This window comes from Pan paniscus, chromosome 13 (genome assembly GCF_029289425.2).
Source record: "Pan paniscus chromosome 13, NHGRI_mPanPan1-v2.0_pri, whole genome shotgun sequence".
NCBI lineage: Eukaryota > Metazoa > Chordata > Mammalia > Primates > Hominidae > Pan > Pan paniscus.
In genome coordinates this window covers 20,956,687-20,974,037 of record NC_073262.2, presented here as the reverse complement: position 1 = coordinate 20,974,037, position 17,351 = coordinate 20,956,687, and the positions used below count along the sequence as shown (strand labels likewise).

The following is a 17,351-nucleotide window of genomic DNA, read 5'->3' as shown; positions in this document are numbered from 1 at the left end:
ATCACTCATCATTAGAGAAATGAAAATCAAAACCACAATGAGATACCATCTCACATCAGTCAGAATGGGGATTATTAAAAAGTCAAGAAACAGTAGATGCTGGTGAGGTTCCAGAGAAATAGGAACACTTTTACACTGTTGGTGGGAATGTAAATTAGTTCAACCATTGTGGAAGACAGTGTGGTGTTTCCGCAAAGATCTAGAACCAGAAATACCATTTGACCCAGCAATCCCATTACAAACCATTCTATTATAAAGATATATGGCACATGTATGTTCATTGTAGCACTCTTCACAATAACAAAGACATGGAATCAACCCAAACGTCCATCAGTGATAGACTGGATAAAGAAAATGTGGTACATTTACTCCAGGGAATACTGTGCAGCCATGAAAAGGAATGAGATCATGTCCTTTGCAGGGACATGGATGGAGCTGGAAGCCATTATCCTCAGAAAACTAATGTAGGAACAGAAAACCAAACACTGCATGTTCTCACTTATAAGTGGGAGCTGAACAATGAGAACACGTGGACACAAGGCAGGGAACAACACACACTGGGGCCAGTCAGGGGGTGGGGGTATGGGGAGAGCATTAGGAATAATAGTTCATGCATTCTGAGCTTAATATCTAGGTGATGGGTTGACGGGTGCAGCAAACCACGATGGCATACATTTACCTGTGTAACAAACCTGCACATTCTGCACATGTACCCCGGAACTTAAAATAGAAATAAAAATTTCAAAAAAAACTTCCATAAAAAAGTTAGTAAATAATATCAAGCAATATATTTAAAAAATTATATGCCACAACAAAGTGGGATTTATTCCAGATATGCAAGGATGGTTCAATATTTTAAAATTAATCAGTATATTCCACCAGATCAGCAAGCTAAAGAAGAAAAACCATAAAATTAGTGCAGAAAAAGCACCTGCCAAAATCCAATTCATAGTAAAACTCTCATCATTATAATTCATAACTGTGACTCATAACAAATAATAAACTCACAATAAAAATTCTCAGCAAACTAGAAATAGAGGAGAACTTCCTCAACTTAAAAAATTGCATCTACAAACTGTCTAAAGCTAACATCATACTTAATGGTGAAAGACAGGACACTTTTCCCTTAAGATTCGAAACAAGGCAAGGATATATGTTCTTGCCTTCTTATTCAACATAGCACTGGAAAGTTCTAGCCAGAGCAGTAAGGCAAGAAAAAGAGATAAAAGGCATACAGTTTGGAAAGAAAGAAATTAAAATGTTCTTATTTGTAGAGTACATGACCATCTACATAAACCATTCCACAAAATCTACAAAAAAAAGTTTTATTTTTATTTGTTATTATTATTATTATTTTATTTTATTTTTCCATAAGTTATTGGGGTATAGGTTGTATTTGGTTACATGAGGAAGTTCTTTAGTGGTGATATGTGAGATTTTGGTGCACCCATCACCCAAGCAGTATACATTGCACTGTATTTGTAGTCTTTTATCCTTCACCACCCTCCCACTCTTCCCTCCAAGTCCCCAAAGTCCACTATATCATTCTTATGCCTTCATGGCTTAGCTCCCTCATATCAGTGATAACATACAATGTTTGGTTTTCCATTCCTAAGTTACTTCACTTAGAATAATAGTCTCCAATCTCATCCAGGTCACTAAAAATGCTGTTAATTCATTCCTTTTTATGGCTGAGTAGTATTCCATCATATATACACCACAGTTTCTTTATCCACTTGTTGGGGTTCCATGATTTTGCAATTGTGAATTGTGCTGCTATAAACATGCATGTGCAAGTATCTTTTTCAAATAGTGACTTCCTTTCCTCTGGGTAGATACCCAGTAGTAGGATTGCTGGATCAAATGGTATTTCTACTTTTACTTCTTTAAGGAATCTCCACACTGTTTTCCATAGCAGCTGTCCTAGTTTACATTCCTACCAGCAGTGTAGAAGTGTTCCCTGATCACCACATCCATGCCAACATCTATGGTTTTTTGATTTTTTTATTATGGTCATTCTTGCGGGAGTAAGGTAGTATCACACTGTGGTTTTGATTTGCATTTCCCTGATCATTAGTGATGTTGAGCATTTTTTCACATGTCACTTGGCCATTTGTACATCTTCTTTTGAGAATTGTTTTTTCATATCCTTAGCCCACTTTTTGATGGAATTTTTTTTCTTACTGATTTGTTTGAGTTTGTTGTAGATTCTGTACATTAATCCTTTGTCAGATGTATAGATTTGTGAAGATTTTCTCCCACTCTGTGGGTTGTCTGTTTACTCTGCTGACTGTTCCTTTTGCCGTGCAAAAGCTCTTTAGTTTAATTAGGTCCCAGCTATTTATCTTTGGTTTTATTGCATTTACTTTTGGGTTCTTGGTCATGAAATCTTTGCTTAAGCCAATGTCTAGAAGGGTTTTCCCAATGTTATCTTCTATAATGTTTACAGTTTCAGGTCTTTGGTTTAAGTCCTTAATCCATCTTGAGTTGATTTTTGTATAAGGTGAGAGAGGAGGATCAAGTTTCATTCTCCTATATGTGGCTAGCCAATTATTCCAGCACCATTTGTTGAAAAGGGTGTCCTTTCCCCACTTTATATTTTTGTTTGCTTTAAGTATTTGGGTTTATTTCTGGGTTCTCTGTTCTTTTCCATTGGTTTATATGCCTATTTTTTATACTGGTACCACACTGTTTTGGTGACTGTGGCCTTATAGTATAGTTTGAAATCAGATTGTGTGATGCCTCCAGATTTGTTCTTTTTGCCTAGTCTTGTTTTGGCTATGCCTGCTCTTTTTTGGTTCCATATGAATTTTAGAATTGTTTTTTCTAACTCTGTGAAGAATGATGGTGGTATTTTGATGGGGATTGCATTGAATTTGTAGATTGCTTTTGGCAGTATGATTATTTTCACATTATTGTTTCCACCCATCCATGAGCATGGGATGTGTTTCCATTTGTTTGTGTCATCTATGATTCTTTCAGCAGTGTTTTGTAATTTTCTTTGAAGAGGTCTTTTGACTCCTTTGTTAGGTATCTTCCTAAGTATTGTATTTTTTTTTTGCAGCTATTGCAAAAGTGATTGAGTTCTTGATTTGATTCTCTGATTGGTCACTGTTGGTGTAAGGAAGAGCTATTGATTTGTGTACATTAATCTTGTATCCAGAAACTTTGCTGAATTCTTTTATCAGTTCTAGGAGCTTTCTGGAGGAGCCCTTAGGGTTTTCAAAGTAAGCAGTCATATCATCAGCAAAAAGAGACTGTTTGATTTCCTCTTTACTGATTTGGATGCCCTTTTTTTTAAATCTTATCTGATTGCTCTGGCTAGGACTTTCAGCACTATGTTGAAGAGGAGTGGTGAGAGTGAGCATCCTTATCTTGTTCCCGTTCTCAGAGGGAATGCTTTCAATTTTTCCCCATTCAGTATTATGGTGTCTGTGGGTTTGTCATAGATGGCCTTTATTACATTAAGGTATATCCCTTGTATGCTGATTTTACTGAGGGTTTTAATCATAAAGGGATGCTGGATTTTATTGAATGCTTTTTCTGCATCTATTGAAATGATCATGTGATTTTTGTTTTTAATTCTGTTTATGTGGTGTATCACATTTATTGACCTGGGAATGTTAAACCATCCCTGCACCCCTGCTATGAAACCCACTTGATCCATGGTGGATTATCTTTATGATATCCACCATAACTAGTATTTTGTTAAGGATTTTCACATCTATGTTCATCAAGGATATTGGTCAAGGTTTTTTGGTTGTGTCTTTTCCTGGTTTTGGTGTTAGGGTAATGAAGGCTTCATAGAATGCATTAGGGAGGGTTCCTTCTTTCTCTGTCTTGTGGAATAGTGTCAAAAGGATTGGTACCTTAGTATTCTTCTTTTAATGTCTGATAGAATTCTGCTGTGAATCTGTCTGGTCCTGGACTGTTTGTTTGTTTGTTTTTGGGGGGCAATTTTTAAATTACCAAACAATCTCGCTGCTTGCTATTGGTCTGTTCAGGGTATCTAATTCTTCCTGATTTAAGCTAGGAATGTTGTATTTTTCCAGGAATTTATCCATCTGTTCTAGGTTTTCTAGTTTATGTGAGTAAAGGTGTTCATAGTAGTCTTGAATGATCTTTTGTATTTCAATGGTGTCAGTTGTAATATATCCTGTTTTGTTTCTTAGTGAGGTTATTTGGTTTTTCTCTCTTCTTTCCTTTGTTTATCTTGTTAATGGTCTATCAATTTTGTTTATATTTTAAAGAACCAGCTTTTTGTTTCATTTATCTTTTGTATTTTTTTGTTTCAATTTTATTTAGTTCTGCTCTGATCTTGGTTACTTCCTTTCTTCTGCTGGGTTTGCATTTGGTTTGTTCTTGTTTCTCTAGTTCCTTGAGGTGTGACCTTAGATTGTCTGTGCTCTTTCAGACTTTTTGATGTAGGTCTTTAGGAGTATGAACTTTCCTCTTAGCAACACCTTAGCTGTATCCCAGAGGTTTTGATAGGTTGTGTCATTATTGTCATTCAGTTCAAATAATTTTTAAATTTCCATCTTGATTTCATTTTTGACCCAATCCTCATTCAGTAGCAGGTTATTTAATTTCCATGTATTTGCATGGTTTTGAAGGTTCCTTTTGGAATTGATTTCCAGTTTTATTCCACTGTGGTCTGAGAGAATGCTTGATATAATTTCAATTTTCTTAAATTTATTGAGGATCAAGATTCCACCCCCTGGAATAAAGAATTGTGCCAAGCTCTTTTTCTGCTATTTCCTGAAGTTCAACACCCCGCGGATCAGCCCGCGAGGGCCATCCAGCCTCCATCTTCCAAAACCAATTTTACCTCATATATCCAATGACAAGGGGAAAAATCTGGCATTCCTTGGAGACTTAACAGGATGCAGTGAAGTCAGGCACTTCCAAGAGCTGACCCATCAGTCCGCCCTTATTCATACACCTGCCCTTAGCGGATGTACGGTGGTATTATGGAGGACCATTACTGGACACTCTGCCAAATAATTGGAGCAATACTTTTACTCTAGTTCAATTGCCTATCCCTTTTACTCTGGTATTTCGTCAACCAGAAACAAACAAACAAACAAACATAGCTTCAATTCTTACCTCTTCAACAACTATAATAAGTATACTCCTTCTTCTTAGGTATTATGTTGTACCATACACCCAGGAGTTAATCAAAACAACTAAGCCAAGACATGTTAAGCAAGTTTGAAGAGGAAAATTAAAATGTAAAAGAGGAGGGATTGTAGAAAGTAAAAATTTCCTCTTCAAAGTTTTCCTTCTTGTTGAAGAATAAATTGTGAGTGTTGGAAATGATGGTTTCTTTTGAGGAATAACTTTCTTCAAGCCTCTTGCTTTGCGTTAATAACTCTTTGTTAAGCCCTAGCCTATGTAACTGCTGAACATGCTCACAGGCACGTTCCAGCTCACACCCTATGCCCCTTCCTTATTTGGAAATGTTATTGCTTCCTTAAATCTTTTGTAAGCAATTTCTTTGTTCTTCTCTGTACTTAACTATTAGGAAAGTTGTAGGCAATTAGCAAATCGGGTATCAGTTTAAGATTGTGAGGTCCTGCTCCAGCCAATAGATGCAGGACACAGCAGTAAGGATAACCCAAATGTGTAAGGGATAAATATGTCTGCTTTTCTTTTGTTCAAGTGTGGTCTCGCCATTGTTCCGTCTGTAATTGAGCACCCTTTCTGCAGAAAGTAAAGATGGCCTTGCTGAGAGATCTTTTGTCTCTGTGCTAACTTTTCTTCCTGGCACCAATTATCTATTTCTAACAATTTTGGTATTTCTAACACCAAAGAAAATGGAATATTTAGATATAAATCTAATAAAACATGTACAGGATCTGTATGCTGAAATTTTTTTAAAAATTTAGTTAAAAGAACCAAAGACCTAAGTAAATGGAGAGATGTGCATGGATTGTAAGTCTGCATATGATAAAGATATCAATTCTCTCTACATTTATCTATAGGTGTAACACAATGCCTATCGAAATTTCAGCAAGATCTTTTTGTAACCGTAGACAAGCTGACACTTAAATTTATATGGAAAGGCAAAAACCCTAGAATAGCTAAAGCAGTTTTGAAAAGAAGACTAAAATTCGAGGAATAACTCTATCTGATAATAACGCTTACAATATAACTATAGTAATCAAAGCACTGTGATATTGGTAGAGGGATAGTCACATAGATCACTGGAATAGAATAAAGAATGCAGAATGAGATGCACACAAATTTACCCAAGTTGTTTTTGACAAAGGTGTAAAAGCAATTCAACAGGGAAAGGATAGCCTTTCAACAAATCGTGCTGGAATGACTATATATCCATGGTCAACAAAATGAAACATATGAAAACCTTGGCCTACACATTATACCTTATACGAAAATCAATTCAAAATGGATCACGGGCAGGCATGGTGGTATGAGCCTCTAGTCCCAGCTACTTGGGAGGCTGAAGTGGGAAGATCACATGAGCCCATGAGTTTGAGGCTGCAATGCACTATGATCACACCTGTGAATAGCCACTGCACACTCCAACTTGGGCAACATAGTGAGAACTTGTCTCTAACATATAAAAATAAAAATAAAATAGAGCATGTACTTAACTGTAAAACGTAAAACTACAAAAATTTTAGAATAAGATAGAGAAGAAAATCTTCACCACCAAGGGCTAAAGAACTCTTAGATTTGACACCGAAAGCATAATACATACATGGAAAAATTGTTAGGTTGGACCTTGTCAGAATTAAAAACTTTTGCATTGTAAAAGATGGTGATATGAACATAACAATACAAGTTACAGACTCGGAGAAAATATGTGCAAACCACATATATAGCAAAGGACTTATATATAGAATATATAAAGAACTCTTAAAACCAAACCATAAAAAATAAAAGATCTAATTAAAACATGGGCAAAAGACACAAAGAGACATTTCACTGAAGAGGCTATACATATGGTATTTAAGCACATGAGAAGATAGTCAACATTACTGGCCATTAGGAAAATGTAAATTAAATCTACAATGAAATATCAGCATACATCTACGAGAATGGCTACATTTAAAAATAGTGATAATGTCAAATGTTGACGAGGTTGCAGAAAACTGGATCAGTTGTACATTGCTGCTGGGAATGTAAAATGGTATAGTCACACTGGAAAATATATTGACTACTTCTTGTAAAACCAAACACACTTAGAATGCAGCAATTACACTTTTGGACATTTACCTTGGAGAAATGAGAACTTAAAGTCACACAAAAGCACTTACAGAAATGGTCATGGCAACTTTATTTGTAATAGCCCCCAAACTGAAAACAACCCAAATGTCCTTCAGCGGGTGAATGTTAAACAATCTTTGATATATTCATATCATGGAATGCTACTCAATAAGAAGAGCCAACTATGGATGGATACAACTTGGATGGGTTTCAAAGGAATTACACTATGTGAAAAAAAATCAATCTTAAAGAAGTGACATACTGTGTAATTTCTTTATGTAACATTCCCAAAATGGCAAAATTATAGAGATGGGAAGCAGATTAGTGGTTGCCAGGTGTTGATGACTGCTGGTGGGGGAGTGAGGGGTATGTGGGGTTATTTAAGCATAGAATTGGTACAACTATATACATACACAGAGACGAGTGCATGTAAAACTAATGAATAAGCTCTATGGATTGCACCAATATCAGTTTCCTGGTTGTAATTTTGTGTTAATGCAGTGTAAGATGTTACCACTGGGGGAGAATGAGACAAGAGTCAGAAAAGCTTCTCTGTACATTTTTTGCAATTTTCTCTGACTCTATAACTACTTCACCATAAAAAGTTAAGACTAAACTCTGCAATAAAGCCAGATGTTTAAAAGATGTTGAGAAATACTGGCATGATGAAGAGCAAAGTCAGAACAATGACATGAAATAATAGCAGTCGTGTTGCAAGACTGAGCCTGAACGGACTTGAGGGTTTGGGTTTTGTTGAAGGTTTCTCTAGAGTATGTTAAGGGTGGGAAGAAAGGATGGTTAGGCTCACTACTGAGAGACAATAGTTAGTGTTAATTAAAACAAACAACAATAAAAACCTTAACTTTTCTACCTGTATTTTGTTTCAAACTTCTCTCTCAAGAAGAATGTTCTTCAGACTGAAGTTGGTGGGAAGCCTGAAGTAGTTGAGAGATTGGAGTAAGAGGTCCCAACAGGGCCAGGTAGGTGGCTCATGCCTGTAATTCCAGCACTTTGGGAGGCCAAGGGGGGCGGATCACTTGAGGTCAGGAGTTGGACACCAGCTTGGCCAACATGGTGAAACCCCGTCTCTACTAAAAATATAAAAGTTAGCCGGGCATGGTGGTGGGCACCTGTAATCCCAGCTACTAGGGAGACTGAATCAGGAGAATCACTTGAACCCGGGAGATGGAGGTTGCACTGAGCCGAGATCGCTCCCCTGCACTCCAGCATGGGTGACAGAGCGAGACTCCATCTCAAAAAAGAAAAAAAAAAAGAAACGAGAGGTTCCGACAGATCACATTGCACAGCCTAACAAGTGCTTGTCTTGTTAGGCTGTGGTAACAGTAGTCTTCCTTGAGAAACCAGACGGCCAGGAGTGTGACAGGAAACCTAAAGCCAGACACAGATTGCTAATTTTCAAAAAGGTAGAAACAGACACATCCCAGAAAGATATTGCCAACAGGTAAATCCTCTCGTTCAAGCCCAAATGTTCCATTGTTGAGGTGGATGATGGGGCAAAAGAGCAGTTTCTATGGCTCTGAGGAGAGACCTGGGATTCTGTGAGACCCTGAGGGCCACAGGAGCCAACCCTACGTCAAGTCCCCTCAGGAAACTAAAGCAGTCTTTGTGGTGGTTAATCATCCATGGATACATATATCAAATCATCACATGTACATCATAAATGTATACAGTTTGTATTGTTAATCACACTCCTAAAAAGCTAGAATAAAAAATAAAGAAAAGAAAGAGTACCTTAATTCTAGTGCAGATAATGGAATGAAGGAGGCTTGTTCTAATGAGGGAGGCTGGAGGTGATGGTACGAAAGAGGGATGCAAGGTGCACTGTGCTTCTAGAGAGTACACTGTGAAATTTACACTCCTCATCCTTTTTTTTAGATTAATTTTAGAAAAAATGAAGGTTATATTCCAAAAGTTTCCCAAACTCACTTCTAAAATTTTCTTCAGCATGTGGTGAAAACTTTCCTAGTCCAATATCCTTGGGTAATAAAAAAAAAAAAAAACTAGTTTAATACCTTATAATCAGGGAAAACCAGCATTTTATATTTCAGTACCAAAAATAGAGAAAAATAAATGAGGAAAATGACAGTAGAAATATTTTTCAGTGCTGTTTTTCATGAACCATATGTGGGAATTTTAAGATAATGTATTTTCAAAAGAAAATAAAACTATATATGGCCTAAATAAATAAATCTTCAGCAGACAAAAAATAAGTAAGGTGCAGAGCCGGCCCTGAGGGGCCACTGTGTTACCAGAGCCTCACAGTGATTACCTGCATAATGGCACTCTTCTAGAAAGTTTCATATGTTCCACAGTCTTTGTATTAGAAGGCAGGATGTTGTGAATGCATATAAGAAAATGTTTCTTTCATCCAAATTGGAGTAGTTTTGGTTTTTTTGGTGAGATACTTTAAAATATTTATTTATTTATTTATTGGTGGAGATAGGATCTCACTATGTTGCCCAGGTTGGTCTCAAATTCCTGGGCTCAAGGAATCCTCCTGCACTGGCTTAGTTATATTTTTAATTGGTGACACACACTACCCAGGTCAGAAATCTAGGGTTCACTATTAACTCCTGCGTCTTCCTCCCCAGCCCTGTCCTGCCATTGCAGTCCAATTGATCTGATTTCCGGTGTTTCTCCAGAGCATTCCTTTATTTTCCTGCCTTCCATCCACTGCCCCTCATCATCTCTTGCTGCCAAGTTCCTCTCTGTCCTCAGCTTCTCTCTCCAGCCATCCCTATGTAGGACAAAGAGCAACCTCACATGCACATTAGTGCCTTTCAGCCCCACATCGGCCCCTTCCTGCTTCCCCACTGACCTCAGGATGAAGTCAAATATTTTGGTTCCAGCCTCAGTCCCCACTGGTCTTTCCGTCCCAATTTTGGCCAAACAGTATGGAATTATTTATATTTCTCTGAATATTTCTTGTGAATACAATACAAACATGTGGCGCCTACCCCGCCCCAGGCACTAACTTCTTTCTCTAACGGACTCCCTTTATCCTTTAAACTTTGGAAGAGGTGTCAGCTCTGCCCTCCAGGGCTCTACACCTGGTTAGATCTGTCCATCATGTCCTGTGGAAGTCTCAGTCACAACATGGAAATTGTCAGTTCATGGGCAGCTCACCCTGTCCCCTGTCCCCTCGTGCCAGAAGCCAGAGGCCAGAGGCTATGTTTATTCAAGCCTGTTTCCTCAGTGCTGAGTGCAGTGCCCTGCTGGAAATAGGTGCTGAGTATGCTTGATCAGCTGACTTTGCTTGAACATCTTCAGTCTCTTAAACAGTTATGTATCCAGAATGTTGCATTCTGAGAAGTTCTAAATAGCCAATGATTATTATAGCCATTAGCACTCACACCTTTCTCTGTTATTACACTGTAAATTCCTAGAGGCAGAGCCCCAGACGCTTCTTCTTTGTACGCTAAAAATTCCAGGCAGGGACCTGGATAGACAGGTATGGGATGAGAAGGACACTCTGGCCAGGAGATAAAGCCACCAATTTTCCTGCATAGACAACTTCCAGCAAAGCCTGGGAGTGGAAATGACTGATCAACTTGGAAGATGATCCCAAGAGAACGTTCTAGACTAGGAAATCAGAGCTCATTTGTGGAACGCAAGCCCATCCATGACTTCAAATGCTACAAATTCTAGAAGATTTTAAAAATGCATCACCTGTTGAATGCTGAGTGAGAAAATAAAGACAACAGAGTTGACTGAATATTACAGACCTGAGCTTAACCTAAGACAAACTAATTATGAAGCTATGAACATATTTCAGTCAACATGAAATACAGAATATGTTTCCTGACCAGCACATCAGTTATAACAGAAATCCCCTTAAAGAATTTTAAAGAAGCTGTGTTTTGAAAACTGTCATGCTTGGCTTCAGTTTTGTGGTCCCCTTTCAGTGCCCCTGTTTTGCGTTTTCATTGTATCACCCAACCTGTGTGTCAGAATAAGACATTCATTAAAAAAGGGGACATTTAATAAGCACTGGCAATTTTTCAAGGGAAAGTATTTAAATATGATTAAAACAATAGTGAAGCTAAGAAAAACCTGACTATATGCTAAAAATACAGCATCTATTATTAGCATTCCAGAAATTCCAAATTGAAGCACTCCAGACAGTATTAGTGATGGTTACGTGCAAAATGCAGCAATAAGCCAAACCTAGACTTTCTATTGACTTGTCTATTTTCGTATCTCGCTAGCAGACAGACTACATTTCTGGTCAGTTCCATTATTGGGGAATCGTACTTTACCATTGATTTCGAAAGGCTCCATTGCAATTTGGTGAAAAGCTGCTTGTTGGGTCTCACTCAAGAGCTCGTCCTCCTTGAGAATTTTCTTATTTCTCATTGCCAAGCTTTATAGATGGCCAAAGTCCTGGAGCCAGCAGAAATGCTCCCCTCAAGAGGAACCACTTGGAGAAAGATCCTTCCCATCAAACCACTGCAGCTGGTTGTAAACCTCGCAGCACTTCCCTTTGGCTCTGATTTCAGAATTTGCAGGATGTTTCCTGACATGATCAGGATTGGACATTTCTCAAACACGGGCTATTCACATGTGGATCTCCCACACAGTGCTGCTGCTTGTTAAGGGGGATCGAGGAGGTTTTGGGACACAAGTTACGGGCCTCTGAAAGCACCCCTCACTCCCAGGTCCCTGAGACCCAAAAGCTGGATGGCTCCAGAGAGGGCCAACCAAGCCCTGCCATGGGCCCAGACTCAGCTCACTGTCCCAGGACCTCTCCAGCCCACAGTGAAATCTCCCTTCTCTGACCTGCCTCAACCTTTAGAGTTCCTCCTTGCTGCTCAAAGTGTGGTCCATGGACCAGCAGTATCAATATCACCTGAGAACTTGTTAGAAATGCAAGTTCACTTGTTCTAACAATGAGTCTCTGGTCCCACCCCATCAGATCAAATCCAAATCTACAGTTTAACTAGATCCCCAGGTGATTTATATACACATTACAGTTTGAGAAGCACTGCTCTGAACCACACATTTTAGCACTTAGTATTTCTTCTTGTAGTTTTCCCATGTTCTCTCTGTGTGTGTGCACATGTGTGCACATGTGTACATGTGTTACAGGTGTCCTTGTCCAGGCCTCAGTGAGATCTGAGCTCCTTAAGGAAAGTAGCTTCTCCCCTCTCTCCCTCCTGTCAGGCATCTCTACCAGGGATGCTGTATAGCATGGTGGTTAAGACACAGACACTAAGAGCTAGAATGCCTGGCTTCAAATTCCACCTCTTCCACATAGGGGCTGTCTGGCAGTAGGCAAGTCACTTGAGCTTTGAGCATCTCACTCTTCTGTTTGTATAAATAAGGAAGATATGAATTTTGTGAGCCTTAAATGAATTAAATCATATAAGGTGGCTAGGATGGAAGTATTAGGTAATAAACACTATGGTCATGTTGTTGTTATTATCATTAGAGACATTGTGAGCCTGCTGGGCACCGAGGAGATGAAGAAATGGCCTTTTTTCATGAAAGATATTCACAGTCTACCATGCAAGATGGTTGCGGCTACAACTACATTGCAGAAAATTGCTGTGAAGTGCGGCAAAGGTTGATGTCCCTGAGAAGACAGAAGTGCCTGGAGGCAGGGGAGACAGGGCAGAAATATGACAAATAGCTTTATCATCTGAATCAAGAGATACTAGATACCAGAGCTGGGCTTAAAAGGATAATGGGGGATTGATCCAGATCAAGATGAGGCAAAGGCCCTCCAGGGAGGAAGGAGGGCAGGTGCAGCCTCTCAGAGGTGGGACAGCCTGGAACAGGGGAGCCGTAGACTTTTGGCCCATTTGAAATGTAAGAGGTGAGGAAGACAGGTGGCAGGAAGTGAAGCTGTGCCAGGCGAAGTCACTTTCTTTGGCCTGTGGTATGTCAGAAAGTGAAAGGGGATGAAACTCAGGAAAGTGAGCTCCTAGCAGTGCCCTGAAAAGCAGAGGTCCCCCGTGGCGCCCACAATTTCAACATTCAGGAAGTCACTGGTTCCACCAGAGGACAAGCAGCAGAAGCCAGGACAGAAAAATTTAAAGAGGAAAATTGGAAATGAGGAAGTGATGGCTCCAGCTAGAGTCTGGGGGGTAGACAGGACCAGATAATTGAGGACACAGGGGATTTGCCCACTGGAGGGCAATCCCCTAGGCAAAGGAACCTGCTCACTTAGCCTGGCAGAGCTCCCTGCTCTCCCTCTGCCTCTGCCTGGTCAGCTCATCTTTGATTCTCATGGGTGTGGGGAGGGGACTTATTAGAAAATGTCATGGGCTATTTATTGAGGATCCCTGTTCTTAAAGGAAGCACTTAGTGGATGTCAAGTGTAGTCACTTCACCTCTGGCTAGAGACCAGAGAGACTTGGGTCCCAAATTCAACTCTTTCATTAACTTGCTCTGTGACCTTGGTTGACTTACTTCTCTGAACTTCCACACAGAGTAATGGCTTGTGCAAGCATTAATTCTTATCCAGGATTTACTGTTATGCCAGACACTGTGCTAAACATTTGCATACATTGCTCAACACTCATAACTTGCAACTTGCCTTAAATTGTGTGGTTATAAAGAGCTACACCAGAATTTGAATCCAGACCCTCTGCCTCAATCTATAGACTGATTTAATTCTGGTTTAATCCAGGGGTTCCAATCCAGAGGTTTGCAGTAGAGGAATGCCAGTTTCCCATCCCAAACCTGAGGCTATGGTTTTAATAAAAATTTCAGAAGGAGCTCTAATGTGCACCAGGCTTAGGACCACCGAGTGGTATAATCGAGGCACTCATGTGCAGTGTGGCCTCCTGACTCCATCCTAGGAGGATCCATTAGGTTGAATCATATGGAATGACAGATATTTATCTGTTTTTCGTATGCAATAAATGGATACTTTATATGATTCAAGCTAATCCATTCACCTTGCAGGGCCTGAGACTCAGGGATTAGGATGAAGCAAATAATTCACTAGCCTTGAGTACAAAAGATTCAATAATCAAGATAAATAATATTTTAGTGCAATATATTTAAAAAATCAAAGTTAATGCAAAAATTCTGTGATGAACAAAATATCATCATTTTAAAGGAAGACAGAATCCCACTTTGCATGTACAATGACCCTCCTCATTTGCTTACCCTAGTCCTGGCCCTCTCATTAGCTCTGTGTTTCAGCATCCCCATTACAAAATGGGATACCCAGAGTTGCCGTGTTTGCCCATAGAGTGGATGTGTGGATCAAATAAAATAATAAATGAGTAAGTACATTTGTAAACAAAAGTTCTATATGCAGAATAGCATTTTATATCAAAAGAGCGTGTCATACGAAACTCCTGCATTGTCAATGAATCCCTTAAAAATCCTTTAAATCTTCTATAAATATAAAACACACAATTTAGGAAATATGGTACAGTCTCTTCTGAAGTCTTACTCAGACACTTTTATCTCCAGGAACACAGATCCAGCAGTTTCTTCCCAGGTGAAGTGGCATTTGGAGACCAAGTTGTCCAAGAAATGCAGGGTCTGGCTTTATTTGTCTAGCAGCATGCATATAATTGGATTGGAGTATTTAAATGTGCATTTGGAGAGGGCTCAATGCCCCATGTAGTTACATCAAGTTCTGATATTCTTTGAAGTGATGGTCAAGTGGCTCCCAATGCTTTATCACAAAGGAGTGGTGGGGCTGGAGTCCCAGGCAAGTGTGGCCACTCTTGATGGTCTCTATGGAGCTTGATTTCCTATCAGCTGGTGGGTTCCAAATTAGTTCAGTCAGTGGGCTGCCTGGCAGATCATCAAGAAGAACCCTTGAGCAACCCAATTCCAGCTTAAAACTGGGGCAACCAAGTTAATGCATGATATAAAAATTACTGGCACAAACCCATGTGTCTGAAACCAACCAACCAATCCACAGCAGACAGGCGAACCGAGCCTTGGGGACCGCTCTGGAGTCCCTTCAACACATCTGCTCAGTCATCTGCCTATGCCCACCAGCAGAAGGGATGGAGACCCTGGACTGAAGGGAATGTATAAGAGAGAAACATTTTAAAGTTCTATCTATTGACTTCATTTTTCCTGCCAGTTGTGAGTGCCTAGGCTTACGTAAGTTCCTGGTAGTTAATGAAGCTCAAGAAGTGTTGATCATTTAAAAATTAGAGAAAATTAACAACACAAATGACCATGAACAGGCGAATGAATTGTGTCCTATCTATGCAATGGAATACTAGTCTGCAGTAAAATGAAATATGCCACATGAATGAATCTCAGAACCCATTATGCTGAGCAAAAGAAGCTAGACTTCAGACAGGACATACGGTATGATCCCATTTATACAGGCTTCTAGAACAAGCAAAACTCATTCAAAGGGTCAGCAAACAGAGCCATTGGGTCCTGGGGTGGGAGTAAGGGGGACTCTACAACAGTGGAGCACAAAGGAAACTTCTAAGGAGATGAAAGTTTTCTGTATCTTGTTTTGGGTGTTAGTTACAAAAGTCACTAAACTTTACACTTGAAGTATGTGCATTTTATGGCATGTAAATCGTGCCTCAATAAAGTTAATTAAAACAGAAGTTAAAGGACAAAAAGGAATTATTGTTGTTGGACCTTGGCCCAACTCACAGAGGTTTGTCTTTTGAGAGCTATTGGAATGAGGTGACAGTGCCAGCCTCCCAGTAACAGGTGTGGACTGGCCACCCACACCCTCTCTTGCCTGATGAGGATCCTTACACATGCTAGTGTGGCAGGTCAATTCTCCCTGACAACCACACAGACAGGCAGGCATGACCGTCACACAGACAGGCCTGCATAGCACCCTAGTTACACAGACAAATTTCCACAGAGCTGCCTTAACATTGAGCAAATAGTTAAGCCTAGGGAAATAATGCCCAGACATCAAAGCTAGAAATGAAACATGGTCAGTAGGAGCCTTGCATAGTCTTCTCCCTAACCTAGAGCAAACAAAATAATAGAGACAGTCTTACATTCCTAGTGCCAGCACTTCATCTCAGGTTGACAAAATTTTAGATGAGTAAAGGTAACAGAGGCAGCTGTTTGAATAGATTCATTGGAGAGCCTAAGGCAGCTCTCTGGACCAAGCTGTAAAGGAGATAACATAGAAATAATCACTCCAGTAGCAGAGTAGACAGGCCTTGAAGGTACTGGGGCCCTTTTCGTTGGACTTAGCAAGCATTTTTTGCCTCTGACCTTATAGCTGAAACAAAATTAGTTACCAATAGACTTAAGTGAATGCGATACTGCATGTAGGCACATAACCCCAACTATATGAGCACTAAGAAAATGGTAACACTCTGGGTTTGTCTGGTGGAATTATCTCTGGCCTTCTCCCTGAATCCGGTTACAGCAATAAATTCCCTTCTTTCCCAGTTTGTCTGCTTCTCATTATTGGGCCTTGAGAAAACGTAGCCAGACCCAGCTTGGTTCTGGGAACACTGGGATTGCAGAATCCGGACTGCAAACTCCACCGTGAGTACAGAGGAAAGAAAAGAGAAGCAAACTGGTCTCTTATGAGACTCTTCCACTGACTCAGCACTCCCAATTCAGGAACCATAAAGGGCAGAGGCTGGAAAAGCAGCAGCTTTCCTGGTCTGATTTCAGGAACGCAAGTTCTCCTGACCACAGACACCATGCCCTGCCTTCCTGACACCTGCAATGTTTTCACAGGGGACCAAACCTTATATTCCCTCAATCAGAAATGAGATGTAAACATACATCCCCTCTAGGAGAGGAAACAGAGACATACACTGAAGTGTAAATGAGCAATATTATTCTTTTCCAGAGCAGGTTTGGGGGATTAGAGGAAATAGGGGCACAGGAGAGAGTGGGAGCACCCAGGCCCTAGAAGCTCTGCACAGGAGAGTGCTATAAATGCATGGAAAGAAAAGCAAGAGCCACTAATAAAACTTTACAGGTTTCACAGTTGTACCAAGGATCACCCATGGTAATTTGCATTGACCTGAAACCATTTTGCCTCTCCAATCCTGGACTGAGAGCAAATGGGTGGAATAGAGAAGCCAGGAATTCAATTAGAGCTGCTGGGGAGGTGGTAGTCATTCCTTATTCATTCATTCAACAGATATATAATGAGTGCCTACTATGTTCCA

The 17,351-nt window shown here is 39.9% G+C and overlaps 1 protein-coding gene across 1 annotated transcript in view; it reads right to left on the bottom strand.

Annotated features, from left to right (window-relative positions):
- Positions 1-11,717, bottom strand: part of MARCO (macrophage receptor with collagenous structure) — a 43,840-nt gene extending 32,123 nt beyond the window's left edge. The window contains exon 1 of the mRNA XM_003819134.4: positions 11,514-11,717. Within this exon, the coding sequence (XP_003819182.1) occupies positions 11,514-11,610 (97 nt within the window). The 5' untranslated portion in view covers positions 11,611-11,717. The remainder of the gene's footprint in view (positions 1-11,513) is intronic.
- Positions 11,718-17,351: the final 5,634 nt, after the last annotated feature.